Here is a 27382-nt window from a genome sequence, read left to right as displayed (position 1 = left end):
TTGATTATACTTTATTTCCTACTAGCTTGAAGCCAATATTAATTTTAATCCTACATATGAAAAAAAAGGAAATAAACTCCAATTTTGTCAATAAATCCCTTAGAATTTTAATAAAAAACGATTTTAAAAAACTATAAAACAATATGAATAAAATTTATAAATGATAATGTAATAATGATAATGATATAATTTTTAATTTATAAATTTATAATGTTTATTTATAATAAACATGTATTTAGATAACAGTTTATTTATTCTTTTTTTAAACTTTTCCAAGATTAACTTTTAAACCCCAATCATGCTAGCACACCCTTGAATTCCAAAGGGTTATCGTCAAAGGAGAGAGCCCCCTGTACCTAGATTAACGCATTGTGTTTGCTCAGAGAACCATGTGTACCGAGCAATCGCCTATCTTGATAGAGCTAATCTTTAATTGCCTCAATTACTCCAACACCGAACGTGCTTTTGATAAACTCGTCTTTATTTGCATATCCTTACAAATCAACCTTGGCATTAGCTTGTGGCCTGATTCCCCTCCGGAACAGGCTTTCCCTGCTGGGCGGGCTTATTGCGACCGGGCCTGGGTCGCTTGTTCTGACGTCCGCCAGGACCCTGCGGCTTCTGTTCCGGCTGGCGGCGCTGCTGCTGAGGCCGCGACTCGTCGTCCTCCCAAAAATCAGTCTGTGTGTTGGGCTTCTGCAGTCTGTGGGAAAATGTGGGTTTAAAAAAAGATAATACGCTTTGGGGCACGGGATTATGGCTCTCACCCGTCTATACTGTCCGGCAGCTCGTCCAGGCTCATAAGGATGTGCAGGGTGGGTATCTGTCGGTTGACAACGAGATCCTCGAGCCCTTCCATCAGCGGCTTCCAGTGCTCCTCCACGCTATATGGATTTCTCTAAGAATGTACTTAAAATTTGACGAATGCTTACGAGCCGCTCACCTGGTGTAGGCCATTCGCGTCACCTGGAAGAGGGGGTGGCTCCGCTTGAGGACCTCGGCGCAGGATATCGTTTTGCCGACTCCGCCCCCGGAGCCGCTCCACACCACGATTCGGTGCTCGCCTTTGTTGAGCGCCGCCTGGGCGAACCCAATCACATTGCTCACGTCAGTGCCGCCCTTCACCTTAAATCGAAAAAGTGGTCAGGAGATTTTGATAGAATCCTATCGGGAATCGTACATGCATCCACAGGAAATCCTTCTGGGAGTTCGGCAGGCAGTCCTCGAAGGGCAGGTCGCTTTTGTTCAGCTCCTGCTCCACGTTCTGAGCCTTGCGGTAGTTCATCATCTTGGGCCTTGGTGACGAATCTGCAAATATTTGTAGGATTGCGGGTCTCCATCAGAAATATAATCTTGGCGAGGCCCTTCAGCAATAACCTTGAACCAATGATGGGACCAGATAGTGCCCCATCTGGTTGCCCCAGAATCTCGACAACCAACTTAACATCCGAGCACTTCTCGTAAACTGTCCGGAGCAGTTATTGCCCGGGCACAGTCCGTGCAAATTGAATAATTGCTTGGTTTATGAGGCGAGAGACCAAGGGCAGGGAAAAAATGCTTAGAACAGACCACTTGCCAGCCGGCTACCCCGACTTCCGAACTACCTTCGCAGTTCAAGATAGAAGTCCTTGAAATTCCAGATAACCACTGAATATATTTACCTTTCGGTTTGGGGATTACTTGGCTTGGGGGGATTACCTTCATAGAGTGAGGGGTTTCAAAATTTTCATTAGACCCGTCTTTGACCCACATCCCCGCCTGACATAATTTCCATTTAGACTTTGACTTTGGCTAATAAGTACGGCAAACAAAGGGACCCTTGCCTTCGAAATGCTCTTCCGGAGGAGTTCAAGTAAAAGTCAATAAAAAAGCAGTTCTACAGCAATTAAGTGAACGCGGCTGCAGTGGCGCTTGTCCCAGCGTTTTCCCATTAAATAGAACCCTGGCAGTGTCGGCGAAAGGAGGGCGCCGGGCATAGGGCATCGGGCACCGGAACAGGGATGATAACCGCAGGGCATGATGCCACTTGTTGAAGCTGGGCCCGAACAACACTTTAGAGGCCGGTGGTGGGGGCCCCCATCTGCAGCTGCTGAATTCGACAGCAGCAACGAAAGTTTATTAATGAACTTTCCTCCAGCAACAATAAAGCCAAGGGGCAAATCAGACTTTGCCGACTGCGGAATGGCATGGTGTCATGGTGGGATAGTGGCGAGGAAAGAACATGGAGCCACGTGTCCCATACAGGCCCGGATGCAGCAGCAGAGCAGCAGAGACAAGAACACGAGATGGCGAGACGGGAAAAGGGAAACGGGTCGGAATGTTCCGAAAGGAATGCGTTGAAATTCCTTCTATTTGTGCCCATGCCTTGGCCCATGACTTCGAGCCCCGACTTCGGGGTCCGGGCCCATTGACAACGTCATCGCCCAGCGCCGTCATCGTCATCATTATCATCTGGCATCGCCACCATTCCTATCAAGTACGTTCGGAACAATAATTCAATTTGGTGCGGAAGTTATTAATAAAACGCTTCGATGCCTGTACTAGAGGGAGGAGGTCCTGTCACTGTAATGTGTCGAGTGTTTATGACACCACGTACTTCGAGTTAACTGCAGCTAACAAGCCAGAGACAGCAGCTCTCAAACTCAGTTTAATTTCCAGCGAAAATTAGATCTTAACTGTTCGAAACTCAATTTTTTGTGCGTATACGCAATATTAAGTATACGCAGAGTTGGCATTGCTTAATTTCTAGCTCCGCCTTGTGCGGCAGCATTTCCGCACGCACCACCTCGAAGGGTTCTCAGCGCCCACTCCCCGGCTCCGAGCCATGAATGAGGGTCGCAAAAATTCCATTTATGCGCCCCAGCCCCCACCCCAGCCGCTCAAGTATGCATTCATTAGAAGTGCCAAGGCAGCCCGAGCCGAGGGAGCTGGCGACCGAGCTTAGCTTGTGGCCGGGCCGCAGAGCCAGGATCATTCAGGTTTCGCAGGCCGTGGCCAACGGTTCTCAGTCGCGGTTCGGAGTGCAAGCCAAGTCGCAAGTAAGTGCCCGGTGGCCACAGTCCACTGTCCATCCGCAATTAGTGAACTTTTGTGTGGGACATCAGATGGGCTTTACAAGGCCATAAAAAAGTTAACGCCACCGCACCATAAACAACGGCGGAACGACTTTGTTTACAAGTTGAAATCAAAGGCGAGAAATCGCGTAAATCCGAGCGCAAATAGCCCCCATTTAGGATTTCAAAATGAAATACATCAAGTTCAATGCGAAGCGTGTTAATCAGACCAATCTATAAAAGAAAACAAATGGAATCTGGACCGCAGCGGGAGCTCATAAACAATTAGTCCATTTTTTAGCAGCAGCCCTTCCGAGAAATCTTATGTAATGGGTCTACTAAGGCCACTGTGTCGAGTGTGCAAGTGCAAAAGGGATATAAGTTCATTTAGTTTATTGTTAAGGGCAAGTGCATGAAGTCACAGAGCTTTTAAATACAAACTATTTATGATTTTTGTGCCAATTATCGAAAATGGAAAGTTTCCGCAGACACTGCTGCGATCGCCGACGGTTCACCGAGTTTATTTTTGAACTTATTTGGCTAAATCGAAATGGCATCGCCCACTTGGCTGATTCATTGATAAATTTTCCAAATCTGAATCTCCCCACCAACACGCAGCCAGAAAAAGAAAACAAATCCCGGCAGGAGAGCGATCGGAAAAGCGATTAGAGATGGATAGCACCGAGTTTCGGAAACGTGGCATGGAAATGGTCGAGTACATCTGCAACTATCTGGAGACGCTGAACGAGCGCCGAGTCACGCCCAGCGTGGAGCCGGGCTATCTGCGGCATCTGTTGCCAAGTAAGCTGGTTGCCACACAGGTTGGTCTGCTGTGGAGCCCACTCACTCCCCTCTCCATCTTCCGCAGCTGAGGCGCCTCAGGAGCCCGAGGACTGGGACCGGATCATGGCCGACGTCGAGGACAAAATCATGCCCGGGGTGACCCACTGGCAGCACCCCCGTTTCCACGCCTACTTCCCGGCGGGCAACTCCTTTCCCTCGATCCTGGGCGATATGCTGGGCGACGGCATCGGCTGCATTGGCTTCTCCTGGGCGGCCAGTCCCGCCTGCACCGAGCTAGAGACAATAGTCCTCGACTGGCTGGGCAAGGCCATCGGGCTGCCGGACCACTTTCTGGCCCTAAAGGAGGGCAGCACTGGCGGAGGGGTCATCCAGGTAATTTACCCTTTCCCGATTCCCCATAAAATAATCTTCAAAAGGCTAGAGAGTGACTTGACTGCCAGCTGTGGAAAACAAACCTCCGATGCTGATAAGGATTGTAATGACCCTAACAGCAGCACTTTATTCTCTCACCTTAGAGTGTAAAAATGTTGCCTTTCCACCACTACTCTGATAACCTTATCAGAGTACTTATTCAATGTAAACGTAATTATTTCCGCGCTAAACCAAATGATCTCGAGAGTTATTTCATATAAAAATTTCACAAGCACCGGCCAAATTTAGAAATATTTTTAATTTGGGGGAATCGAAGCTTAAACACCTTGAAAATGCTTTGGTGGAAATATCCTAATAAAAATAAAAGTAAACAGTGAAAAACCACATTTTTGAATTATACATTTTTTATTTTAGATACAGTTTATTTATTCAACCTAAAGAATTAAGTCAAAGTTATAAGGCTCGAAAAGAAAGACCTAATTTTGATTTTTATTGTTTTTTTGATAAAACATATTACTTTATTCACGATTTCATGCTATTTATTAAATTTTCTGGATATTTGGCTGCCTATCTCCTTGGACCATGTAGACGTTACGTATACCAATTAGTACCATGATTTTTTAACTACCACCTCCCACTACCATCAAAAATTTAAAAAAAAAACTAAAACTAGAAGGCTAATGATCCTAAAGCTGTAGACTTTGATTTTTCAATTACAATAGGAAGGATTTGCTTGAGGGATTACACATTTGGACAGGTTCCACGTTAAAAACAAATCTCTTAAAAGCTTGCTTCCTTAAATCTTCGCAATTTTAGTAGAAGACTATAACTTTTTGAAAAAAAATGATATTAAAAGCTCCTAACTTATTGACGAAAGTATTGATTAAATATCTTCATGGTATGGTACTATAATAAATACGTATGGGGATATCGTATACGTGGTCTAAGGAGATTTATCATTGGTAATTAGGATAACATTAGTAATAGCATGGAATTTAGTAATAGCTAAAATATCGGCACAGTCCGTCACACAGAAGTTCCTATAAAAAAAAAACTCAAAAATATAAATTGATTTTCCGAATTTGCAACCTAAAAATGTTCCAGTTGGGATAGCTTATATTATTTTTTTCAATCAAGCCCTTTTTAACCCATTTGAACTTTTTTATGGAAATACTATATTTTTAAAGAAATGGTCGGCTATTCGAAAAATAAATTGAATTGACTTCTGAAAGTTGGGGGGTTGAGAAACTTTAAATCCATTAAATGGAAATACAATTTTGCTGTTATCTAACTTTCTTAACATTACTCCCTTAAACCCACTCGAAAATTAATTTTAATTTCGGAAATTTTCACCACCTACGATCCTGGTTTTGTGGGAACCAGACTTCCGCCTCGGAGTGCGTCCTGGTCACGATGCTAGCCGCCAGGGCACAGGCCCTGAAGCGCCTGAAGGCGCAGCATCCGTTCGTGGAGGAGGGCCACCTGCTGTCCAAGCTGATGGCCTACTGCTCCAAGGAGGCGCATAGCTGCGTGGAGAAGGCGGCCATGATCTGCTTTGTCAAGCTGCGCATCCTGGAGCCGGACGAAAACGCCAGCCTGCGCGGCCAGACCATCAACGAGGCTATGGAGGAGGATGAGCTGCAGGGCCTGGTGCCGTTCTTCGTCTCCACCACGCTGGGCACCACCGGCTCCTGTGCGTTCGACAATCTGCCGGAGATTGGCAAGCAGCTGCAGCGCTTCCCCGGAGTCTGGCTTCACGTGGATGCCGCCTATGCGGGCAACAGCTTTATCTGCCCGGAGCTGAAGCCGCTCTTGAAGGTGATTGTTACATTTATTTCGCTTTTATTTCATATTTATAGAATAGAATCACAAATAGCATGACCTTTTTAGAGCTAAAAATATATAGTTTTTAGCTATTAAGTGCTGGAGCTATTATAGTCCAGTCACGTCGAAAGATCTACAGAATCAGATTATAAAGAACGACCTAACGAGCTGGTAGTCTGATTCTGTCGGGCTCTTCTCACCACGTTCCAAGAGTGAGAAAATAAAATCGGGAATGCCCCGAATCGGTCATAATTGAGTTTGTACATAAGGTATTCTTAAAGCGTAGTATCTTTAGAGTTCTTTTACTTTAAATCCCTAAAGTCTAAAGTGACATGTTTTCATCTCATCCCGTGCTATCAGGGCATCGAATACGCCGACTCATTCAACACGAACCCCAACAAATGGCTGCTGACCAACTTCGACTGCTCGACCCTGTGGGTGCGGGACCGCATCCGCCTGACATCAGCCCTGGTGGTGGATCCGCTGTACCTCAAGCACGGCTACTCGGATGCGGCCATCGACTATCGTCATTGGGGAGTTCCACTCAGCCGCCGGTTCCGATCGCTGAAACTGTGGTATGTAGCTAATGACAGTTGCGGGCCCCAGAGACCCGCAGACCCGAAGACCTCAAGACCCTCGACAGCCAAGTGTGAACGAGTGTGTTGACTATTGTCAAATTTTGAATTGATTTTGGATTGCCCTGGAGTGGCGATGAGGACGACGCAGGTTGCTTGTTTGTCTGCCTGAAGTGTTTGCTTGCGATTTAGTTGTAAAAACATTCCGGGCTCCGAGTCCATTCCAGAGCCCCAAATGAGATGGGTCTACATCGGAGTATACAAACACTCGTTGCTAATTGTATTACAAAACGACTCGCAAGAACCAACGCGAATATTTTTGAATATTATTGTGGTCTTTGCAGGTTTGTGCTGCGATCTTATGGGATTTCCGGACTACAGCACTACATACGTCACCATATCAAGCTGGCCAAGCGGTTCGAGGAGCTGGTGCTCAAAGACAAACGGTTCGAGATCTGTAACCAAGTCAAGGTGAGTTACACTGGGTTTCATTTCTCCGATTTGGCCGCCTTTGTTGTCCGCTGGACTCCATTGAGTCGGACTCGATGGATTCCAGCAATTAATCATGCTCGGAGTTCAAAGCTCTTTGTGGGATTTTCATTGAGGCGAGTGGTGGGCACTGTGGGCGTGCCCATTATAGGGCAATCCATAACTTGAAAACCTATTGGCGAGTGACGCAAATATCTGGCCCAAACACTGTCCGAGCCCCGAACCCCGAACCCCGAGCGGCCTTGGCCACTAAGACGTGAACTTGTTCACAGCCGTAGCAAACGTGCGCAACTACACGCCAAATTCCTCAGCGAAACTGGCGCAAAAAATTGATTTCTTTCTGCTCCGGCACTTGAAGTGTTTTGGCATAATTGCCATAGAAAACTGCTCAGAGTCCGAGTCCGAGTCGAGCAGTGATTCACTGCGTCGGCAGCTGACAGATGTGGCTAGCTCGACGGACGTAAGCGTGCCCGACTCAATTGGGCGATCGATGCGCTTCGGTGGCGGATTTCGGGAAATTCTATTTGTGATATAATCATTCTTTATTAAAAAGTATTGTTAGTTAACTTAATATTCGTAGCAGAGCAGCCAGCTATTCATAGAAACATTCATTCTTTAATAATTTTTAATAATTGAAGTATAGCTGGTAGAGTGCCAGCCTTTCATTACGATTTAATTACAATCTCAAGTAAAGTGAAATATCGCACTTTCACTTAAGAGCTGGGTGCGGGTGCAGTCCATTTTTATAAAATTGGTTTTTTACAGTATATGGTCGCATTTTGCAAGTCAAAATGTTTTAAAATCAGTACTTATTTTATTGAGATACAAAAAGTTATATTTGCCTGCAAATTTCATTCTTTTTCTATCAAATAAGGGGTTTCAAATTCATGTTTTTAACATACCTAGATTATTTCCATTTCGGTAAAAATGCGTCATATATTCTGAAAATTTCAAGATGATTAACCAAGACTTTTGCTAATAACAAATTTATTTGGTAAAGTCACTAATCAGAGATGAAAGCCAACTGAAGAATCTAGACAGGAAGGCGCCAGGTCGATTTTATTTAGCCCTGCACCTTAATGGTGATTTCTATATAAAGTATATAATATTAAATGTAGATATTGAAGGAAAAGGAGCGATGAAGGTACAGTTCAGAGTTAATAAGTGAACTGACAGTCTAGACGAGGCTGGTGTGGAGAGAGGTCTGACAGTCTAGAAGAGACTGGTGTAGAGAGAGGCAGACAAACATTAGGGAGGGAATCTTGATACAGAATGCATGTCCTGAAACTAAGGGGGTCAAAGACGTCTCCTTTATTTCTTGAATGGGTATAGATCTGCCTCAGATCTATAGATCTGCCCTTTGCATGGGTATAGATCTGCCTCATAGTGAAACTGTCTTGAAGAATTCACCTCATAACCAGTTTTATAACTACTCGACCCAGATTTGCCAGTTTAGCTACCCATTGACGATCTTTATAGCATGTCGAAAGAACCTTCTACCTTCCTCTCCCTATATAACACATACTTTCCCAAACTCCTAGCTTGGCCTGGTGTGCTTCAGACTAGTGGGCAGCGACAAGCTCAACGAAAAACTTCTAAGCATCATCAACGAGTCGGGGAAGCTGCACATGGTTCCGGCCAGTGTGAACGATCGATACATAATCCGTTTCTGCGCCGTGGCCCAGAATGCGACTGCCGAGGACATCGACTACGCCTGGGACACCATCGTGGACTTTGCCAACGAGCTCTTGGAGAAGGAGCAGCATGACGAGCTGTCCGAGATCATGAACCGCAAGAAGCAGGACACGCTGGCCCAGAAGAGGTCCTTCTTCGTTCGCATGGTCAGTGACCCGAAGATCTACAACCCGGCCATCAACAAGGCCGGCACCCCGAAGCTGTCCATGGAGCTGCCGTCGCCGGTGGTGAGTCGCGGCAGTGCCCCGATCATTCGGACTCAGAGTTCCGTGGACCACAACTCGTGGATATCTTGGCCGCTGGCTTTCCTCTTTTACGGCAACAACGAGGACAAGGGCAGCAACGTGTCCCTACGGTGGGTATTTGGAAATGCAAGATTAAGGAATTGAATTTTAAGAGCAAGTGGCAACCCAAGCCATGCCTTAAGCATTAATCATGTTGGGTTTGGGGTTTCACAAATCTCTATGACACCTCATCCGAGTTGTCATAAGCACACCTTTAACCTGAAACTACTTTTGCAACTTTTCAGCTTTCGTCACTTGGACACCAACGTGCGGACATCGTCTTCGCGACGGAACTCCGGGGCTGGCTCCTCTCCCTCGCCGGAGAACGAGCAGGACTACGTGAATGTCCAGCAACAGCAGCAGGAGCAGAAGTCGCCCCGGCGGTCGCCGATGGTGGTGCGCAAGGCGTCCAGCTCGCGGGACACCCCCAACTAGACCCATCCCGCAGATATGCCCATATTCACATGTATAGCACAGTATTAGCGCCTCCTTATCCGGGTGCCTAGTTGAATTCTAGACCAATTTACGACGCAACGCGCGACATTACCCCAGTTCGTGGCAGCAATATCGATGAATAACCTTCTTGTTAATGAAATGCAATAAATATTATTTCAATACCATCGGAAACGGTGTGCCATAATTTCTCCATCCGAAATGGGAATCCGGAAGCGTTTAATGCTGTTTTCTTAGATACAGCATGTGGTCGGCCAGTGAATCAGTCGGGTTCTAAATCTAAGTCACGACAATTAGCCAATAAAAGATGTGTGCGGTAAACAGAAATCCTGGGATTTCTCTGCGAAAGGTAAACAGCCAGAAACACATTACACCCTCGGATGCCACGGGTATGACGTCGAAAATTTCTTGGAAACAGCAAAGCCAGAAAGGAATGGTAACTTGGGTCTCAGTTGGGGTCGATCTTTGAACAAAGAAAAGGGAGCAGTTCTAGGAAACGGGCAGTTGGGGGTCCCCCTTCGACTGGATCTCCTTGGATATCAGCTTCTGGCCAAACGTTCGGACCAACTGATTCAGATAGGCATCCTTCTCGATCGATGAGTAATGGTCGAGGCGCCCGTTCTTCATGTCCCAGTTCAGGTAGTTGGGCGCTGCCAGCCCCGATTCCCACTTATCCCTTGGCTCTTTCTCCTTGCCCCCCTTGGACTTCGCTGCCAGGTACGGGATTTCCCTCTCCAGCGGACTGACCCCAGTGTAGACGTTCAGGCCCACAGAGCCCAGTCCCAGAAGCTTGTCCGGCACCTTGGCACTTCCGTGCAAAGATTGCATCACCTGCGCCAGACTGCTGGTCCGATTAGCGTGCTTGGCCACGGGGTTCGTCCGGTCGATCATCTGCTGCAGCATCTCGTCGTAGGTTCGGCCAGTGGACAGTGGCTTCATGGACTTGGCGGTCGGGCTCTGTCTCTTGGGCTCTGGCAGGTTGTGCTTGGAGTTTAGGGGCTGCATATGCTCCAGGCGGCTCTTCATCGCCAGAAGCTGCGTCTCCTGGTCATCGTCCTTGGGAGGCTTGCCGTCTGGTGCCGCGTTCTTGTCCGCATTGAGAAGCGCATAGCCCCTCTTGAGACCTCTCTCGTTTCTCGACGGCCCGTCCCGAATCTCCGTGGGCCGTATCCCGATACTGATCCGTTGGGCAGAGGGCTGGCTTCGTGTGCCCCGCTCCATGCGCTGCATCAGAGCGTCCAGGTTCGGCTTGATCTTGGACGTGTCCTCGTAGTCCCTGGGCAGGAAGCCCCGGTCCCTGAGGTACACCACCGGCGACTCCCAGTTCTTGATCAGATTCCGCACGACCTCGTTGTAGGCCTCTTGCAGCACCGGGCCATGGGCAGCCCCGGTCGCCGGCGTGGCCTTCAGAGCAGCGCCCCAGGAACTGCAACAGAGGACGTACCTGGGGGGAGTCAGTTTAGGGACAGCAACCTCAAGTTTGGGCGGAATTACCAGAAGAAAGTGCGCATCGCAGTCGGATTAGGTTTAACAAATATAAGGGAGAGCATTCGATCTGAACTGTGAGGCTCGACACATTAGATGAGGCTTCCAATGCCTCGTTTTCTGAATTAGTTCATGAGGTGTGAATGGCCATAATCGTTGTATTTTATCTGATTAGTTCGGGGAATTCTTGTTATAATGGCCCGAATTCCTAATGGCAATCCGGATCCATCAAGATAGCGCCAGTAGCGGCCGAAATAAAACAAACAAACCCTACCTTTGGCACTCTCGTAAGCAAATCAATCAGAGCCGCTGTATCTTCGGATTTAAACAATGACGACAAAAATTAGCATGCTCTGCCGATTCAGAATGAATGGGATGCCTGAGGTATGATTCGGCGAAAACCAAAACACACGAAATTGCCAAAATAAACGAAAATAAATATAGAAGCTCCCGGCCCATGAAAAATTCATATGCCATATCCGTCAGCTGTTGTCAAGCGCGTGCTACGCCAAATCGAACGCCGAATATGCAAATTTTGGTCAGAGTTTTTTATGTCCAAACTGCTTGGCCACTTGAGCATCAACGGCCTTTGCGACATAAAATTAGTCGAAAGGTAACATCCGAAACGGCTTTTTTCACTCAAATGTCTGTCACGTTCGCTTCTGGACTTTTCAAATATCACAGATTGTGAAATAGGTGCCAGCCAGGTACTCCGTAGGTCCTTAAACCAAGTTAGTATTCCACCATAATCCTACCAAGCGGGTCATGCCAGAGGAGCTCCACTGTATCCAGCTGTCATGGGAGTTTCGGCAATTAATGGGTAGACAAGAAACGTGTTAGCCCCGCTACAGTCACACTTCCCCGGACTCACGTACCCCAAGACCCAGAGCCAGACCAAGACCCAGTGGAAGATGCCGCTCGCCGCCCCGAAGGCGGATGGACGGATGGGTTCGACGGATGATGGCAACGGCCCTCGGCGTTTTGAAGTGTGGCCGCGTAAACTGAATATGCTTTTATATTTAGACGCACGACGTCATCGGCGGTGGCTGGTACTGTGAATGAAAGTTTAGGCGGACCTCGAGCCCCGAAAGAGGAGCACAGAAATACGTCGAGTCACGGTGCTCGGGCGTTCTCTGTCTTGCAATCTGCGAAGCTGCGGATCTCTCGAGGCGGACTCTGCTCTTCCGAGAGTGGCTCGAAGGCGGCGCGTGCTTCGGATGAATCACCGATGTTCGCTACAGGGGGTACCCTTGCTGGTGCACTTAACTAGAATTAACTGGAGTTTAAAGTATATTTTGTTAGCCCAGTAACCCTTAGAAGAGAATCAGAGCCATAAGACTGTGAGTCCAATCGTTGTTCAAAATCAAACTATTTAAAAAGGTATTCGAATTTTTTTACGCATTACAGGTTTGCTTAAAAAGTACTTGATACTTTAGAGTCTTATGAGGAATACAAACATAGATATAGTATAATCGAAAGTAGGTGCTATAATAGCCTCTAAGGTGGGTGTGAAAGCTAGAAGTGCATAAACACACAAAACAAGGATTGGCCTGAAGTATCGGTTTTAATGGTTTTGCCATAAAATTTCACAGTTTATTCATCTGAACGAAAGTGGCAGGGAATAAGAGTATATCTATATCTAAGTGTAGCAAGTATAATTCCAGAATACAATAACTATTATTGTATCGTGACTATTCATTCTGTATTCACTGTGTTTATTTTATCTGTTAGTATTATAGTTATTGTATATTGTATCGTTCTTGTTAAATTAATTGATGGCCTAAAGTGTAGACTTTAAACCGAGCTATACTGCTTTAATTAAAGATTAGTAGCGTATTAGAGTACTTTAGAGATAAATGTCTGGGAATTCAAAAATTGCAAATCCTATTTGTTAGGGGTGTGCCACGCCCATTTCGTGAACCAACTGTTAAAACCGACACTTAATTTAAAACATCATATGAGGGATTCCACTGTGCCATTCGGTTGGGTAAAAATTAACGGGGAGACTGTGGGAACCGAGAAGTCTGATGGATTGGGAGGCTGGAATGTGTGCTTTATAGTTAGTCACTAGAGAGCGTCGTTAGATAACCGCTAGGGGACAATTATCTCCCAGCTGACCCCGCAACGAACCCCATTCATTGATTGATGCCCTGCCACCTCCAGCCTCCCCCAGCAACACCCACTCGCGCCCCCACCCACTCGCTGGCCAGCCGAACAGATGGGCGAGACCCAGGGGGCGAGTTTGTTTATTTTGATACTTTTGTTTTCGTGTTCCTCCTAGCACATAGCGTAGCAGGAGATTCCATGAAAGCACTGGCGTTCATCGCAACTACGTCATAGTTCCCTCTGGTACCAGGGACTCGTCGTTCGTCCGACCCTGTCATAGTTAGCGGATTGGCCCAATATTTGGACAATTGCCTATCACCTTTTCGGAGTCCCGTGTATTTCCCCTCGAAGTGCCCACTGGAAAGTTTTCAAACAAGGGATTACTGGCAACGAGGTATTCTCTTTGCACACTCGTTCCACGTGCCTGATTTGCAAGAGTCGGCAATTGTCTAAAAATTCCCCGAAAGCCCCATCGAAAAGTATGTTTCTAGTTCGGCACCGCTCCAAGCCTGTTTAAATATCGATAAATTAAAGGCTGCTTCGGCGCAGAAGAGATAATTGATAAAAAAAAAAAGATAATACGCTGAAGAACAAAACTAGTTAAGATCGCAAATCCTAAAGGTGGAATATTCGAATCCCACGAAAAACACAAATTAGAAAAGGGTTGTTGCACAGTTTGGAGGGTTTTTTTGGAAGCAATGAAATGCTGAGCTTATTTTTGATTACCAACCGGAAACTTTGTCTTTGAAACTACCTGCTAATACAATCCTAATGATCATTTAATTAAAATAATTTCAGTCTTTCGTTCACACTATGTAATTATGAGAAAAAAACTACAAACCCTTTCCAACCAGGGACTTCACAATCACTGCCTCCGGAATCGGAAACGGACTGAGCCAAGGGGCCATAATGATCGAAGCGGGTTTCCCAGACACCCGATCGCCGACGCCGACACCGCTGCTACTGTTGGACGCGAAGTCCAAGTCTCCGGGCCAGTAATTCGAGTGCCATCACGAGACAATACAACACGTCAATGAGCACCGAGCCCCGAGTACCGATCACCGAGCACCTCGCAGGTGTGGGACAGAGGAGGCGAGAGCCCGCGATCGAAAGAGAGAGAGCCAGAGACCGGGCCAGTCGCGGCGGTGCTGGAGCGGTCCATATAAAAGCCAACGGGGCGCACTGGCCAAGTCATTCGCGTCAAGGAAGCTGAACCTGCAGCAAGCCATCCGAACGTTAATGCGGGAGTGGAATAGTGCCAGATTGTGAGTGAGACAGTGCCAAAGTCTAGAGACCCTGAAGAGGAACGCCTCAAACAAAGTGAAACCCCTGTTAGCGAGAACACAAACAAAAGGTGCCAATTGGACAAAATGAATGTCGAAGAGTTTCGCAAGTACGGCAAGGAAGTGATCGACTACATATGCGAGTATGGCACAAACATCGAGGAGCGCGACGTTGCCCCCACCTTGGATCCGGGTTACCTCAAGAAGCTGCTTCCAGGTGAGCAAGCCAAGTGCTTAAAGGGGGTCTTTAATCATGTACTGGGGTACTCGATGTCCATTAATCGGCAGTACAACCCCAGCCACCTAGGGGGCTTTCTGATATCCAATCGCTCCCAGACTTTTGCTCAGATTCTACCTAGTTTGGGGGAACAACTTTAATTATAGCCCAAGTGATAAATGTTATACACTAATTTGGCCAAACAAATTAGCAATGAATCCGAAAATATTTCGCTTCGCACAAAATAATTAGAAAACGCCGAGCATGAGCAACTCGGAGCCCCTCGAAAATATTGTTAAATCATGTTGACTAATTGCTGTGCCCGCTCGGGGATCATGTGAATAATGTGCGAGTGTAAACTATTCGAAAATACCCAGCCCACGGATTCGAGTACCCCGCACTGTTGTGCGTGGGTGGCAGTGGTAGTAGCAGAGGCAGGGGCAGGGACAGGGGCACGTACTGGCATAATTGGGGCACACTCAGCAGCCCTCGCTCTCCTCTTCGACCTCTGACAAAGTTGGCAGGCTGGAAAGAAGATTTTTGCTGGCGAATTTTAGTCGAATTCCGCGCAGTTGGCTAACTTAAATATTTACGCCGGAATGGACGCCGCAATCCAGAGTTCAACTAAACAAATCAATTAATTATGCATACGCAAACACACACCTTGCGTATAGACTTACTTGTTGATCTTTCTACTCACTGCCAAAAACAACAGACGGGCCATAAATACTGCCCCCCGCCACCGCCCCCGCCCCCGCCTCCGACTGCCACACCGCCACCCCAAGCCCCGTTAATAGGTGATAAAAGAAACGCCTAAGGCGCAGCCCACTAACCGACCGCCGTGTGTGTTTTTCCCATCTTCCAGCCGACGCCCCCCAGTCGCCCGAGTCGTTCAAGGACGTGCTCGAGGACTTCGAGCAGAAGATCATGCCCGGCGTGGTGCACTGGAACCACCCCAAGTTCTTCGCCTACTTCCCCTCGGGCAACTCGTTCCCCTCGGTGCTCGGGGACATGCTGAGCAGCGCCATCGGGTCCATCGGTTTCAGCTGGGCCAGCTGCCCGGCCGCCGCCGAGCTGGAGACGATTGTGATGAACTGGTACGCCAAGGCCCTCGGCCTGCCCAAGGCCTTCGTCTCGGATGCGCCGGGCAGCACGGGCGGGGGTGCCCTCCAGGGTTCCGCCTCCGAGTGCGTCCTGGTTTCCCTCATCACCGCCCGCGCCCGAGCCATCAGTGAGCTAAAGGGCCAGACCAGCGTGCACGACAGTGTCTTCCTGCCCAGCCTGATTGCCTACGCCAGCCGGGAGGCGCACTCCTCCGTGGAGAAGGCCACCAAGATGGCGCTGGTCAAGCTGCGCATCATCGATGCCGACGAGAGGGGACGTATGCGCGTGGACCTGCTCCGCCAGGCGATCCAGAACGACGTCAACGCCGGCCTGACGCCCTTCTTCGTGGTGGCCACCGTCGGCACCACCGGCGGCTGTGCCTTCGACGACATCACAGAGATCGGTAAAGTTTGCCGCCAGGTGTCCAGCATCTGGCTGCACGTGGACGGGGCCTACGCCGGAAACTCATTCATTCTGCCCGAGATGCGGGTCTTCTCCGCCGGCCTTGAGTACGCCGACTCCTTCAACACAAACCCTAACAAGCTGCTGCTGACCAACTTTGACGCCTCCGCCCTGTGGGTGCGCGATGTGATGACCCTGAAGAGCGCCCTGAACGTGAATCCCCTCTACCTCCGGCACGAACACCTGAACGGAGTGGACTACCGGCACTACGGCATTCCGCTAAGCCGCCGCTTCCGAGCCCTCAAGCTCTGGTTCGTATTCCGCACCTACGGAGTGAAGGGCCTGCAGGAGTACATCCGCAACCACATGGCTCTGGCCAAGAAATTCGAGATGCTGGTGCGCAAGGACGAGCGGTTCGAGGTGCGAAACGACGTCCACCTAGGACTCGTCTGCTTCCGAATGCGGTAAGTCAAAGGCTTTATTCTTTAGAGGATCGCGACTTAATTGTCATTTTATTTGGAATCATTTTCAGAACCGGCGACGAGCCCAACCACATGTTATTGGCCCAGATCAACCACTCTGGCAAGATGCACATGACGCCAGCCAAATTCAACGGACGCTACGTCATCCGCTTCTGTGTCACTTACGAGCACGCCACGGAAAAGGACATCCTGGACGCGTGGAGTCAGATAAAGAGCATGGCAGAGGAAATCCTGCGCGACCACCAGCTGGAGATCAGCTCGGCCCCCACCACGCCCGAGGGAACGGAGCGAACCAGCTCGGAGCCCATGGCTACAGTGGCCGGCAAACCGCCCATCAAGAAGAAGCTGACCCGCACCAAGTCCCTGCGATTCTCCTTCACGCGAAGCATCTCCCGGGAGCAGTACCAGAGCCAGAGCGAACACCTTATGGACGGGTGCACGCCCATCCTGGTCGTGGACCCCAAGGCACTTCAAGAGAACTTCCAGCAGGCGGCGGCGGACAACGAGCGCAACAACAACAGCGGCAGTAGCAACAAAAACGGCAACGCCGGTCCCACCAAGCTCAAAGATATATCCGACGTAGACACGGACGAGGCGAGCAATTGAGCGCCCCAGAGGTCGAAAGACGCGCCCGCGTCCTTCACTAGCTAGTATTAATTGTGGAGCTGAAATGAGGCCCGTACCAAAAGTCTACCGATTAACGTTGCTCAACCTGAATTTAAGCACTCCTATTTATATATTTAGGACATAAGCTGTTGCCACAACTCATCTGGTTTACCCAACCATAAGCCTGACCACAACTGTATTTACTTTAAGTTGACAGTCATGACCACAAGCACTTATTTATAATCATTTACTTGGCATTTACTTTGAACATTAAAAAACATAATGAAACCTGAATCTTTTTCCATTTGTGGGTGATGTTTAAGGTTGTGCAATGGAGGTGCCTTCGTAGCCAAGTCACTCCTTGAAGAGTACACAAATAATGTTTGGTTTCAAACCAGAGTTTTGATACCCAAAGTATGTTATTCGAGTAACGTACCCAGGGCTCCCAAACCCTTTTTCTCATAAAGGTTACTTTTAAACTGAACTCTTTCGAAGATATTACTTTTAAGGCGATATTCTCAGTTAGGATTTTTAAAAAGCCAAATATATATTTTATTCTTATTATTTAATTTAAAAGTGCATTGCAACTGTTCTTTAAAAATGTAAGCTCAATCCGATAAATATTTTCAAATTATCCAGTAACTTGTATTCCCATGTCACAGTTTCACAAAAGGACCGCCCGTTTTTCTGAAGTCGGTGATCTCGATTTCAATTACAATCAATTACACAATTTTCTTGAATATATTAAAACAAGAAAAAAAAGATAACTTCGGGCGGACCCGAAGTTGATATTCCCATGATACAATTATACAAGGTAGTCTCGTTGGCAAAAGCAAAAGCATAACAATGAGTGCGAGTGAAAGGGTCTCAGCATAGTAGTGTGAGCGAGACGACAATGAATTTGTGCATAAACCCTTACACGATGAAAGGGGATTAAAGTTACCAGTTATAAAATAAAAGTTTGATTTGTGATATAATTTAATTTTAATAATTTTGAATTAGAAATTATGCGTTGTTTTTCTTTGTGTACAAATATTCGTTTGCTTAAGTTTTAAATTCTAAAATATATTCTAATTTTAAAATAATAATATTAAATATTTAAATTAATATTAACATTTTTAACGGCTAATAGTAATGTTATATATATATATATATATATATATATATATACTTTTTATATATAAAACTATATATATAAAATATATATTCTAGTTCTTAAATTATTTTATTGAATTCAACAACTTGAAAAAAGTCATTTTGCACAAGGGTTAATGAAAGAAAATATTTGTCCGCAGACAACCTTCCACATCGAAAAACGAACACGCACTGACGAAAGCTTTTGCCGACGAGACTACCTTGTATAATTGTATCATGGATATACCCTTGCAGTTAAAATCGGATATATATCTCAAACTTTGGATATATTTGGCCGATCCTTTTGAGAATATCATAATAAAACCAATTAATTACAATAAAAAATCTAGAAAAAAGTCCCAAGCTTCTATCTTCAAAAGTACCACATACCATTCCGATCGTTCAGTTATATGGCAGCTATAGGATTAGTAGGTATAAAATTTGGTAGGTCGTATTATTTTGCCAAAAAAGGCACTCATGCAAAATCCGAACTCCCTAACTCAAAGAACACTAAAGTTATACCATTTCCGATCAATCAGATATATGGCAGTTCACTGCATTGCACACTTTTGACCAAAATTATAATACCCTCAGCAAGGGCATAAAAATATGAAATAAGTTATTAATATATTGTTTTGTTTTTAAAGTTAGAAAATTTTGTCAGCAATGAAAATTTATAAAAATCTTTACTAATCCTAGCTTTGGATCACCGCAAAACACCTTTTTTCAAACGTTTCTTACAACGGCTACAGAAGTGAAATTATAAAATATTTTCACATGATCTTAAAATAAGCTTAAGGGGAGGGTAAGGTATTAAATTTTTTTTTTTTTTTTCATTTTTTTTTTTATTTTTTAAATTGAATGCATAATATCTGAAGAATATTGTGTCAAAATTTCAAGTCAATTAAAGCAAAATTGACGAAGTTATTAGTTATACACTGGATTTTTTTTTGTTTAAAACTTTAAAGCGTTATTCCCACAACTCACGTTTTCAAAGTCGGTGCCCCTCATAACTTCAAAACTACTGCACCGATCCTTTTGAAATTTTTAACACTATTTCTGTACATATTTTACGAGGTAACGCTGTCGAGTTTTTTTTTTTTTTTTGTTCATAATTTTGATTTGGCAATGACAAATTACCCGATTTTTTCCCAAAAAATTGAGTTTTTCACTTCAAAGTCTTCGAAAAAATTAAGAAATTGCAATTTTCAAAAAACCTTTACAGCGTTACCTGGGGCGAACTATTATCTAACGAGTGAATTTTCATTTTTTGATTACAAATGATCCAGCACCGAGTTATGAGAGGCACCGCAATTCAACTTTTTTTTGCGACACGTCCGGACAATTTCTACCATTGCCATATTTTTAAATATTTTTTTGTAAAAATTTAATAGAACATTCTTCAAATGTCATACTTTAATATACCGTTGGTTGAATAAATAAATTTTAACTGTGTCGTCAGGAAAAAAATCACAAAAACATGGCTTTTTTCGCATGATTTGACCTTACCCTCCCCTTAAGTCTTTCACTTAAATAGGATATAATGGTCAAAAAACAGTTTAAGTTCCCTTCGCAACAAACAAAATTCTAAAAATTCACCTTTTTTGGGTCGCGCACCGCTTTAACACAATATTTTGTTGCATACTTCTAGGCTGCGGTTTTCGGCGCTAGGCGGAAGAATATAAGTGGCCGATTTGGAATGCCCTAATTGTAGATATTTAAACTAACTGGTATACAAAGTTTCAATTATTTCACCATCCAGTTCACTGACTTTTTATGCGTGCATTGCCGGGGTGCAATTGAATTTTTTTACCCTGTACGAGGGTATATTGTAGCCGTGTGAATGTATGTAACATAGCGAAAGAATCATTTCCGACCCTATAAAATATATATATATGTATGTATGTAAATTCTTGAATTTTATTTTATCCCTAGTAAAATATTATTTTTAAACGTGTTTAATATTATATTTATGTATAAATTATGGATTTGTATTTCAATTGCACCCGAATTAGAGTAAGTCTGAGCATATTTTACTTTAAAAATTCAAAAAATTACGATTCGAAATAATAATTAAATAATCAATTAAATCGGTGCTCTGATGTTAAGAGTTAAATCAGTACCCCGTTGCAAGTTTTATGTAAAAACAAACAATCTCTATGGCAGGGTATGCGTACGAAAAAATGTAAACAACTTTCCGTTCGGGTGCCGCAAGTATTCTAAATTTTGTAGATGAGATGGATGGCTCTTGCTATTTCCGACATTTTTAGAGAACCTTTTCAATTATGAACAGACCGTCCGATAGAAACTCACCTTTAAACGTGCACAAAACAAAATAAATAAACTAGTCTTACTGAAATTTCACACTAGGGATGTCGGAAATATATCAAAATATCAATATATCGATATATTTTCTCTTAAAAAAAATATTATTATCGAAATATTTTTTGGGCAAAAATAGTCGATAATAATATTTTTGAGTTGGTATTTCCGATATTTTATGTTTGGTCACTCTTAAGCCAGAAATTGGCATTAAGTTATCTTATCACGCCTGGAAGTTCGGTTCCATCTGAACGGTTGGCTTCTGCCATTAAATGTGTTGTCTGTGACTCCCGTAGTCGAATGACAGACCAGCATATAACCGAAAGAGTTTTTTTTAAATTATTGAAGAAAGATTTGTTTTGTAATTAGGAGTAATTAGGAGCATTAAATAAGAGAATTAAGTAATTAGCATTATTTAGTACATATTCCATGAATTAATTAAGTTTTATAAAACTTTTTTTTATGTATTATGTTTTTTTATAAATAAATTTGAATACAATGTCCTTAATAATTTTGTTATTTTTTATTTCAAAGATCGTAAATAAAAGTTGCTTGAGAGTGGGTATAAATATTTGTTGTTTTTCAATTCACTTTTTAAATCAAAAATAGCTCTTATTTGCAGTTCATGGCCTTTTTCAATTTAGCTGACCAATTAACCTTTTTTCAATTTTAGCTGACCATAAAAAATATCAAAAATACTCGATATATCGTTTTTTTTTTTTGGTGATATTTCTTAATATTATCAATTGATATTTTTTTCACAGCAAATATCATCAATACGATATTTTTTCAAAAACCAACAACCCTACTTGCCACCAGTCGATTTACGAGCTGTCTGCTTTGTACGAGCCATTTCAATTTCCAAATAAACGATGCCCGTCAAATTAGCGTCGCTCAGTTAGCGTCGAAGTGGAACGGTGGAATTGGAACACAGCAACGAATATTTTGTTTTTCAATTATTTCCGTATTCAGCCACTAAATTTAATGAAATAAACACTAGAATTGTTAAGAATTGTTAATTGAATAAACTATTGTTTTTTCTTACTTTGAGCGGGTTCTACACTCTTTAAGTAGCTTAAAATTGGGTTTGAAAAATTGCCCCTTCACTGTATTGAGCATTATCTCAGAAATAAGAGAATGCGCCAATAAGCGCGATGCACCAGCTTATAGCCCATTTTTTTGAGAATATATCCTGAAAATTTCATTAAAATCGCTCCCTACCGGCTAACCGCCCATACAAAAATGACCCCAAAAAATTGTTTTTAAAATTGTGAAGCTCCAAGAGGATGCGCCAATATGCACGGTAGTGGAGTCGATGTAGGACTTTTTCAAGTATGTATGGACCAATCATACAAATCGCTCCCACAGATTTTGAGAAAATCGAATTACAGTTTCCCATATCATTTGAACTAATAAGAGCAGCGCCAACTAGTGAACCGGAACTAGTCCACAAAAAGTTCATTGAACTAGTTTAAAAATACTTTATGGCCTCTGTTAGACTTATTAGGTCCTTCACAGAGGATGAGACATTATGCACGGTATACCGTTGAAAAGCTTATTTTATACAGAACATTATAAGACTATTTTTATTTAAATCGCTCTCACAGATTTAAAGAAATCAAGTCCCGGAAATTTCAGACCCTGATTCACCAACACTGGCCATTAACAGCATCACATATTTCTGCGCTACCTAACACGGTGACAGCCGTTATGGAATTTGAATGCCCCCCCTAGCTTTTTTTAAAGAGGATTATGCACGGAATACCACGAGAAAGCTATTTTTTAATTTTTAGCCCATTCGAATGGTACCTGTCCCATTAAAGCACAGATTTTGAGGAATCAAGTCCCGAAGTTTTCTGACCCTGATTCGCCAATACTGGCCATTATCATTTTCCCGTGTTCCCGCAGCCGCCATTATTATTGTTTACGAAGAGCGGGAAATGCATATCGCTCCGAACTCTTCGAATTCTCTCTGAATCGGTATAAAGAGCGGTGGCTCCTTCCACGGTAAGTTAGTTCTTCAGTGACCAGTGGTGTCATTTCCGCTTTTTTCCCGTCAGATCTGGGTTTTTTTGAAGCGTGATTGCGGGAAAAATATGAAAACAGCGGGCAGCGGGAATTCTGGCTTTTTGAGCAAATTTACGCAGCTTTTTTTTTTTTGTTAACTTTTTGATGCATTCTCTGTTGAAAATATTTTAAAAATCAAAAAGAAACAAATCTCTCCAATCCTTGAGTATTTTGGTACTCCTAATATAGATAAAATTGAACGACTGTACAACGACATAACCATGGTAGAGTGGGAAAATGTCGATGATACTGTTAAGTTCTGGGCTGAAGTTCTTAAATATCGGGATTCTGGCGGAAACTGCCGTTTTCAGGAATTGGCTTCAGTTGCTCTGCAAATGCAGTCCTGCCTTGGTCGAATGCCGACGTCGAGCGGGTGTTCAGCCAAGTACATTTAATAAAAACGAAAATTCGAAATAACATGAGCGTTGAAACGTTAAACGCTATACTGAGTATAAGGTCCATATTTTAATTTGTATCTTAAAATTATAAATTAATTTACTTAAAATTTAAGGTACGGGCTGCGTCGACACAATATGTGCTGTTTTAACTATAATATACCACCCAGCTGCCTATCTACAATTGAAGACAAGAAATTTTATCCAACTGATGATGATGATAATATTGACGACATCTTAAATATAATATAGATCTTAATTTTTGTACATTATTGTTTTTTTTTGGTTTCTTTGTAATGATATCCGTTAGAGAATTACCCATATATTTTATGTTAAGTGGAACTGAGGTTCCACTCAGTCAGTTTTTTTCTTAACTTTTTTTCTTTGGTGTTCCGCTTTTTTTAGCTTTTTTTTTTTCGTTGATCCAGCTTTTTTTGCTCAGAAAAAAGTGGCACCACTGTCAGTGACTATCGTGCAGTGTGTTAATAAACAAAACTGAAAAATGACTGGACGCGGTAAAGGTGGCAAAGGTCTGGGAAAAGGTGGCGCTAAGCGTCATCGCAAAGTCTTGCGTGATAACATCCAGGGTATTACGAAGCCAGCTATCCGTCGTTTGGCTCGTCGTGGCGGTGTGAAGCGCATCTCTGGTCTTATCTACGAGGAAACTCGTGGAGTTCTAAAAGTGTTTTTGGAGAACGTAATTCGCGATGCTGTCACCTACACCGAACACGCCAAAAGGAAGACCGCGACGGCCATGGATGTTGTTTATGCCCTGAAGAGACAAGGACGCACTCTATACGGCTTTGGCGGTTAAAATTATTTTTGTACAGCCTGTACTTAACTATGTATACAATCGGTCCTTTTCAGGACCACAATTTGTTTTAACAGAAAAAGAGAAATAAATTTTAAATAATACCTACATATCTTAGCCTATTAGACAATAAATATATCTAATTATTCAGCACGCTTAAGGCATGCGGCACCCACCAGTGGACTGAAGTCTACACTTATAGTAAAATATATATTGTATGTACTTTATACAATTCGTTAATATATGTGTATTATACAATCAATAAAAACGCACAATATGACTTAAATCTAAAAGTTTTATTTTAAAAAGAGAAAGAAACTACTAGAAAAGAAGCTCCATATATATATATTTTTCAATCACACTTCACGCAAATAATAAATACGAAATTCTTGAATTTTATATGTAAGTGGAATTTCAACTTTTATTTCTATCATAGATACATAATGTATCCACAAACATACATTTTTCTCCAATAAATCTGTTTAGAATATTTTTTTGTTGTTTAAACTATTGTCTTGGCCTAATATTTCTAATGAAAATTTGCATTCTTCTTAAATGGTTTGGTCGTCCTGAAAAGGACGTTTGGGTTTATATATGAGTTTATGTACAAGCAGGTAAGATACAGGACCGCAATTAAATCTTTAAGCCTTCTTCTCGGTCTTCTTTGGCAACAGGACAGCCTGGATGTTGGGCAGAACGCCACCCTGAGCAATGGTGACACCAGAGAGCAGCTTGTTCAACTCCTCGTCATTGCGAATGGCCAACTGCAGATGACGGGGAATGATCCTAGTCTTCTTGTTGTCACGGGCAGCATTGCCAGCTAACTCGAGAACTTCAGCTGCCAGGTATTCCATAACGGCAGCCAGATAAACAGGAGCGCCGGCACCAACGCGTTCAGCATAGTTGCCTTTGCGGAGCAGACGGTGAATACGTCCAACGGGAAACTGAAGACCAGCACGATTCGATCGGGACTTTGCCTTTCCCTTCACTTTTCCACCCTTGCCACGGCCAGACATATTTTTTTACTTCACGTTTATTCACTTCACACACGAATATTGAACACAACTTCGGAACACCAATTTATACCTATGCGTTTGCCTTTGCGTTCCGTTGGGGGTAGGTCGTTTCTGATGAACATTTTGAATAGCAGACCTGAAAACCCTGCTCGAATAAAAGTACTAAAAACTGATCCAACACCAACTTTGGTATAAGTGGAAGTGAAGTGAATTTTAAAGTAATAATGCCGCCGAAAACCAGTGGAAAGGCAGCCAAGAAGGCTGGCAAAGCTCAGAAAAATATAACCAAGAACGATAAGAAGAAGAAGCGCAAGAGGAAGGAAAGCTATGCCATCTACATCTACAAGGTTCTGAAGCAGGTCCACCCTGACACTGGAATTTCGTCTAAAGCTATGAGTATAATGAACAGCTTCGTGAACGATATCTTTGAGCGTATTGCTGCTGAGGCATCGCGTCTGGCGCATTACAACAAGCGCTCGACCATCACCAGTCGGGAAATCCAAACGGCTGTTCGCCTTCTCCTGCCTGGAGAGTTGGCCAAGCACGCCGTCAGTGAAGGAACCAAGGCTGTCACCAAGTATACAAGCTCCAAGTAGATTTCTCGCTTGATGGGCAGAATGATCGAAAAAAGGCCCTTTTCAGGGCCACAACATTATTTCATCAAAGACACCCATTTTTCAATAAAAGTAAATAAATTAATTGTTTGAAATCGTTTTTGTAAGAAACTGAAATTTAATTTATGTTGTTTTAGTATTAATATACTATATTATAAATAGCCAATTCGCGATCGCTATTTTAAATCCAATTAGGATGGATGAAATTTATATTTATACTGTATTAGCATTTATATAATATATTATATTCTTATATTAATACAATTTTCAAAATTACGATTGCTATTTTGAATCCAATTAGGATTAAGATACTCTTCTAAAATGTCAAGCTAAGCAAAATTGATATTTTTTCTCTTTAAAAAATGTATTGTAGCCCTGAAAAGGGCTTGTTTAATGTAATTTTAGATATCGAAATCTAAAATTGCGATTGCGAAACTGTACAAATATAATGCACATTATCACAATTTATTTTTTCGCTGCCGTGGTCTTAGCTTTCGGCTTCTTTGCGGTAGTAGGAGCTGGTGCTTTCTTTACCGTCTTCTTGGGCTTAGCGGATGCAGCTGGTTTAGCCTTTGGGGCTTTAGCTGCCTTTGGTTTCGCCGATGATGGCTTCACTTTTGTTGCTACTGTTTTAGCCTTAACGGTACCAGACTTCTTAGCGTCCTTTGCCTTGGCCTTCTCGGTTTTCTTCTTTTCAGCTGTCTTCTTGGTAGCCACGGCTTTTTTAGTTTTCGGCTTCTTGTCGGCAGCTCCCGCGGCCTTCTTAGTGGTGGCTCCGGTCTTCTTGGTCGATACCTTCTTGCTTTTAGTTTTTTTCTCAACAGAAGAAGGCTTCGGCTTGGGCTCCTTTTTGGCTGAAGCCGATAATTTAAAGGAACCAGAAGCACCCTTTCCCTTCGTCTGGATCAGCTTACCATTGGCCACAGCAGTCTTCAGGTACTTCTTGATGAAAGGAGCCAGTTTCTGAGCATCGCACTTGTATGTGGCAGTGATGTACTTCTTGATTGCTAGAAGCGAGGAGCCCCCACGCTCCTTCAAATTCTTAATTGAAGCGTCTACCATTTGTTGAGTTGGCGGATGCGATGGTGGTGCTGCGGTCTTCTTCGCTTTTGTGGCAGCAGATCCAGTTGCCTTTTTGGCTGCTACTTTCTTCTCAGCCGGCGCCGGTGGAGCTGCCACAGGAGACGCGGATGTAGCTACTGCTGAATCAGACATTCTTTAAATTTTTATTCACAAAAATAAACTTTTTTTATGCAAAAAATAGCCCGCGAACCCACATCCAAAGTCCCTTGTTCGGATGAGAATCGAGGAGGAGAGCAGTTTGACTATGTGTTTGGCACAGTTCATTTGTGTTACAAATGTTTTTTCAAAGGGTGTAATTATTTTTCATTATTTTGTTCTTATGATAATAAAATTAATGTTTGTTTTAATTGCGTTTGAATCTTAAATATTCAAAATTTGAGGAAAACCTTTCTCAGTTGCCGTATATAGATTCGATACTTTTTTTTGGGTACCCGAAAGTGCACGTTTACGTTAATATCTTAAATATTTTGCATTAAAACGTCATTAAAAATATAAAATTGTTGTATTTTTTGTTAATTTACTACTGAAAGTCTTATATTGAACTTTCAACTACCAGCTATGCAAAACGTAATTATATTTTTATGAAGTATTCATACTTAAATATAGCTTTTAAAATGACCCTTTCCTGGATAAAATGTGAACTTTCATTTGACATTAAGAAACTGTTTTCGTACTAAAAAATATTATTTTTCTAAAATAATATAAA

General features: G+C 43.4%; 8 protein-coding genes across 9 annotated transcripts; 4 read left to right on the top strand and 4 right to left on the bottom strand.

The window, feature by feature from the left end:
* Positions 1-460: 460 nt before the first annotated feature.
* On the bottom strand, positions 461-20764 carry Rpp25 (ribonuclease P protein subunit Rpp25). The gene is made up of 5 exons (XM_017251335.3): positions 20682-20764; positions 1181-1308; positions 944-1125; positions 768-884; positions 461-703 (listed from the first exon to the last, which is right to left on the bottom strand). Exons 2-5 carry the CDS (start codon positions 1286-1288, stop codon positions 514-516), a joined length of 597 nt encoding a protein of 198 aa, XP_017106824.1. The 5' UTR covers positions 1289-1308; positions 20682-20764; the 3' UTR covers positions 461-513.
* Tdc2 (Tyrosine decarboxylase 2) lies at positions 3218-9716 on the top strand. Its single transcript, XM_017251331.3, has 7 exons — positions 3218-3854; positions 3922-4229; positions 5613-6047; positions 6414-6628; positions 6973-7099; positions 8659-9167; positions 9342-9716. The coding sequence occupies exons 1-7, from the start codon at positions 3725-3727 to the stop codon at positions 9529-9531; spliced, it is 1914 nt and encodes a 637-aa protein (XP_017106820.1). The 5' UTR covers positions 3218-3724; the 3' UTR covers positions 9532-9716.
* Positions 9692-11197, bottom strand: LOC108132089 (uncharacterized). 2 transcript variants are annotated; one of them, XM_070278395.1, is made up of 2 exons: positions 11044-11174; positions 9692-10975 (listed from the first exon to the last, which is right to left on the bottom strand). In XM_070278395.1, the coding sequence occupies exons 1-2, from the start codon at positions 11097-11099 to the stop codon at positions 10039-10041; spliced, it is 993 nt and encodes a 330-aa protein (XP_070134496.1). In that variant the 5' UTR covers positions 11100-11174; the 3' UTR covers positions 9692-10038. The 2 variants fall into 2 exon arrangements, with proteins under 2 accessions (XP_070134496.1, XP_017106822.3); XM_017251333.3 differs by having other exon boundaries at positions 9694-10993; positions 11044-11197.
* Tdc1 (Tyrosine decarboxylase 1) lies at positions 14326-17528 on the top strand. The gene is made up of 3 exons (XM_017251332.3): positions 14326-14640; positions 15506-16610; positions 16679-17528. Exons 1-3 carry the CDS (start codon positions 14511-14513, stop codon positions 17232-17234), a joined length of 1791 nt encoding a protein of 596 aa, XP_017106821.2. The 5' UTR covers positions 14326-14510; the 3' UTR covers positions 17235-17528.
* Positions 20765-23654: 2890 nt separating the features above from the next.
* On the top strand, positions 23655-23966 carry LOC138926035 (histone H4-like). Its single transcript, XM_070278320.1, has one exon. The coding sequence runs from the start codon at positions 23655-23657 to the stop codon at positions 23964-23966; it is 312 nt and encodes a 103-aa protein (XP_070134421.1).
* A 638-nt stretch (positions 23967-24604) lies between these two features.
* Positions 24605-24979, bottom strand: LOC122321081 (histone H2A). Its single transcript, XM_043210288.2, has one exon. It carries the CDS (start codon positions 24977-24979, stop codon positions 24605-24607), a length of 375 nt encoding a protein of 124 aa, XP_043066223.1.
* Positions 24980-25203: 224 nt separating this feature from the next.
* On the top strand, positions 25204-25575 carry LOC122321083 (histone H2B). Its single transcript, XM_043210290.2, has one exon. The coding sequence runs from the start codon at positions 25204-25206 to the stop codon at positions 25573-25575; it is 372 nt and encodes a 123-aa protein (XP_043066225.1).
* A 394-nt stretch (positions 25576-25969) lies between these two features.
* LOC122321078 (histone H1-like) lies at positions 25970-26838 on the bottom strand. Its single transcript, XM_043210285.2, has one exon. It carries the CDS (start codon positions 26806-26808, stop codon positions 26059-26061), a length of 750 nt encoding a protein of 249 aa, XP_043066220.1. The 5' UTR covers positions 26809-26838; the 3' UTR covers positions 25970-26058.
* Positions 26839-27382: the final 544 nt, after the last annotated feature.

This window comes from Drosophila bipectinata, chromosome 2R, assembly GCF_030179905.1.
Source record: "Drosophila bipectinata strain 14024-0381.07 chromosome 2R, DbipHiC1v2, whole genome shotgun sequence".
Classification (NCBI taxonomy): domain Eukaryota; kingdom Metazoa; phylum Arthropoda; class Insecta; order Diptera; family Drosophilidae; genus Drosophila; species Drosophila bipectinata.
Note: the sequence above shows the minus strand (reverse complement) of the source record. Positions and strands in the feature narration are given on the sequence as shown.

Coding starts and splice junctions, on each gene's coding strand:
- Rpp25 (XM_017251335.3), bottom strand. CDS start 1,288: ATGATGAACTACCGCAAGGCTCAGAACGTGGAGCAGGAGCTGAACAAA. Junction 885..943: donor ACGCGAATGGCCTACACCAG/GTGAGCGGCTCG, acceptor AAATCCATATAG/CGTGGAGGAGCACTGGAAGC. Junction 704..767: donor CTGCCGGACAGTATAGACGG/GTGAGAGCCATA, acceptor ATTTTCCCACAG/ACTGCAGAAGCCCAACACAC.
- LOC108132089 (XM_017251333.3), bottom strand. CDS start 11,099: ATGCTCTCCCTTATATTTGTTAAACCTAATCCGACTGCGATGCGCACT. Junction 10,994..11,043: donor GCGATGCGCACTTTCTTCTG/GTAATTCCGCCC, acceptor GACTCCCCCCAG/GTACGTCCTCTGTTGCAGTT.
- Tdc1 (XM_017251332.3), top strand. CDS start 14,511: ATGAATGTCGAAGAGTTTCGCAAGTACGGCAAGGAAGTGATCGACTAC. Junction 14,641..15,505: donor CCTCAAGAAGCTGCTTCCAG/GTGAGCAAGCCA, acceptor CCCATCTTCCAG/CCGACGCCCCCCAGTCGCCC. Junction 16,611..16,678: donor CTCGTCTGCTTCCGAATGCG/GTAAGTCAAAGG, acceptor AATCATTTTCAG/AACCGGCGACGAGCCCAACC.
- LOC122321083 (XM_043210290.2), top strand. CDS start 25,204: ATGCCGCCGAAAACCAGTGGAAAGGCAGCCAAGAAGGCTGGCAAAGCT.
- LOC138926035 (XM_070278320.1), top strand. CDS start 23,655: ATGACTGGACGCGGTAAAGGTGGCAAAGGTCTGGGAAAAGGTGGCGCT.
- LOC122321081 (XM_043210288.2), bottom strand. CDS start 24,979: ATGTCTGGCCGTGGCAAGGGTGGAAAAGTGAAGGGAAAGGCAAAGTCC.
- LOC122321078 (XM_043210285.2), bottom strand. CDS start 26,808: ATGTCTGATTCAGCAGTAGCTACATCCGCGTCTCCTGTGGCAGCTCCA.
- Tdc2 (XM_017251331.3), top strand. CDS start 3,725: ATGGATAGCACCGAGTTTCGGAAACGTGGCATGGAAATGGTCGAGTAC. Junction 4,230..5,612: donor CTGGCGGAGGGGTCATCCAG/GTAATTTACCCT, acceptor TGTGGGAACCAG/ACTTCCGCCTCGGAGTGCGT. Junction 7,100..8,658: donor AGATCTGTAACCAAGTCAAG/GTGAGTTACACT, acceptor CCAAACTCCTAG/CTTGGCCTGGTGTGCTTCAG.